Source organism: Antrostomus carolinensis, unplaced genomic scaffold, assembly GCF_000700745.2.
Source record: "Antrostomus carolinensis isolate BGI_N321 unplaced genomic scaffold, ASM70074v2 scaffold50014, whole genome shotgun sequence".
In the NCBI taxonomy this organism is placed as follows: Eukaryota; Metazoa; Chordata; class Aves; order Caprimulgiformes; family Caprimulgidae; genus Antrostomus; species Antrostomus carolinensis.
The window spans coordinates 8,410-10,382 of record NW_010312484.1 but is presented as its reverse complement, the minus strand read 5'-3'; the positions used below and the strand labels follow the sequence as shown (position 1 = coordinate 10,382).

The 1,973-nt window shown below is 54.9% G+C and overlaps 1 protein-coding gene across 1 annotated transcript; it reads left to right on the top strand.

Moving 5' to 3' along the window:
* Window positions 1-5: 5 nt before the first annotated feature.
* Window positions 6-1,416, top strand: LOC104524215 (hemoglobin subunit rho; the record flags this gene model as incomplete). The annotated part of the gene is made up of 2 exons (XM_010167012.1): window positions 6-218; window positions 1,288-1,416. Coding segments are annotated over 2 exons (342 nt in total), but the record flags the coding sequence as incomplete, so codon positions are not given.
* Between the last annotated feature and the right edge of the window lie 557 nt (window positions 1,417-1,973).

The window sequence follows — 1,973 nt, the reverse complement described above, 5'->3', positions numbered from 1 at the left end:
TGATCGTCTACCCCTGGACCCAGAGGTTCTTTGATAACTTTGGGAACCTCTCCAGCCCCACTGCCATCATTGGCAACCCCAAGGTCCGTGCCCATGGCAAGAAAGTGCTCACCTCCTTTGGGGAAGCTGTGAAGAACCTGGAAAACCTCAAGGCGACCTACTCCAAGCTGTCTGAGCTGCACTGTGAGAAGCTGCATGTGGACCCCGAGAACTTCAGGGTGAGCTGTGCTCAGGGATTGACCTTCTCGTCCTCCATCCCATAGAATGTCTTAGTGCCTGGAGGGTTTCAAACAAGCATAAATAACATTTTTTCATTTACCAGATTTATGATAATGCCAGGGAAATGCCAGGGTCCAGGCTGTGGTGGGACAAATACAGGGAGATGCTCTGAAAGCTTGGAGGCTCGTGCCAGCACAGCTTGAGAAGTGTGGGAGAAGGATGATGGGCAGCTGCTCCCTGGCACCTCCTGGCCCCGAGGATGGGGACCTCTTCCTTCTCCCCTTTTTCCAAGGCTGGTAGACATGAGGGGAGAGGGAAAAGCAAGTGTGGGGTGGGGTTAGAGACAAAAGACAGGTCTGGGTGTGTGGACAAGGTCAGCAGATGAGGGAGGGGAGCAGGAGGGGAATGAAGCAAAAGAGATGAGGGTGCAGGGGGGTGAGAGGTCACTGTGGGTGGAGAGGGGGAGCAGTTCAGGCTGGGGGAGGTTGAGAGGGCTGGATGTGGCTGATGGCCTCTGTTTCAGTCTCTGTTTAAGTCTGACTTAGGGGATGTGGCAGGTAGACCTCGCACTGACCCCACCTCTGCTTGAAGAGGCGTGGGGATTCAGAGCAGGGGAAAAAAAACAGACAGAAAATGTCTGGAAATAAAGTCTAGAGGCTGGAAAAAGCAGGTGTGAGAAGCAGCAGAGCCAGAGCAGGTGGATACTGGTGCATGTGGTCAGCACAGGACTGTTTTCCTGCACAGAGAATTCAGCTCAAGGACCCATCAGAGAGCTGGGGTCCCTCCAGCCCCCGGTCCCTGGGTCCTGTGCAGGGCAAAGGGGCAGACAGAAAATGTCTGGAAATAAAGTCTAGAGGCTGGAAAAAGCAGGTGTGAGAAGCAGCAGAGCCAGAGCAGGTGGATACTGGTGCATGTGGTCAGCACAGGACTGTTTTCCTGCACAGAGAATTCAGCTCAAGGACCCATCAGAGAGCTGGGGTCCCTCCAGCCCCCGGTCCCTGGGTCCTGTGCAGGGCAAAGGGGTTCTCAGCACCATGCTGAACTGATTTCCTTCTTTCTCCTCTCCAGCTCCTGGGAGACATCCTCATCATTGTGCTGGCGGCACACTTCACCAAGGACTTCACCCCTGCCTGCCAGGCCACTTGGCAGAAACTGGTCGGCGTGGTGGCCCATGCTCTGGCCTACAAGTACCATTAAACCCTCTGGAGGCAGATGTGTCTGTGACAGTCAATAAAAACCCCACATTTTCTGGATTTCCTAGTGTGCTGCTGTGTCTCTGTGGCTGCCCATGGGCTGGGTGGGAGGAAAGGGCATGAGGGGAGGAAGATGGGCTCTGGGCTGCTGGGAGCATCACATTCCAGAAAGGCCATCAGGATGGCCAAAGGGGAGGATGCTGCTCCTGGATATTTGGGCTCTCTCCAAAAGGCATCAGCCTGCTCGCTGCTGCCCTTTCCTGCCTGCCCAGTGGGGCTGGTCCTGGACCTCCATGCACAATGTGATGCTGAGGTGTCCCTTGTATATGGGACACCTGGGGACACTGGTCTCTAAACCAGCGATGGGCACATCCCATCCCACCTAGTACCTGTGAGCTTGCTGAAATCACCGGGGGGATTTCTGACCTGTTCTCTGCAGAAAGCCAAGCTGCAGGACAAGCAAGGGCCCCTCGGCCCTAAACCTCTCAACCTGTGATGCACACAGGGACATAAATCTGTAGAGATTCACTGAAGCCGGCTTAGAAGAGGCAGAAATTTGGC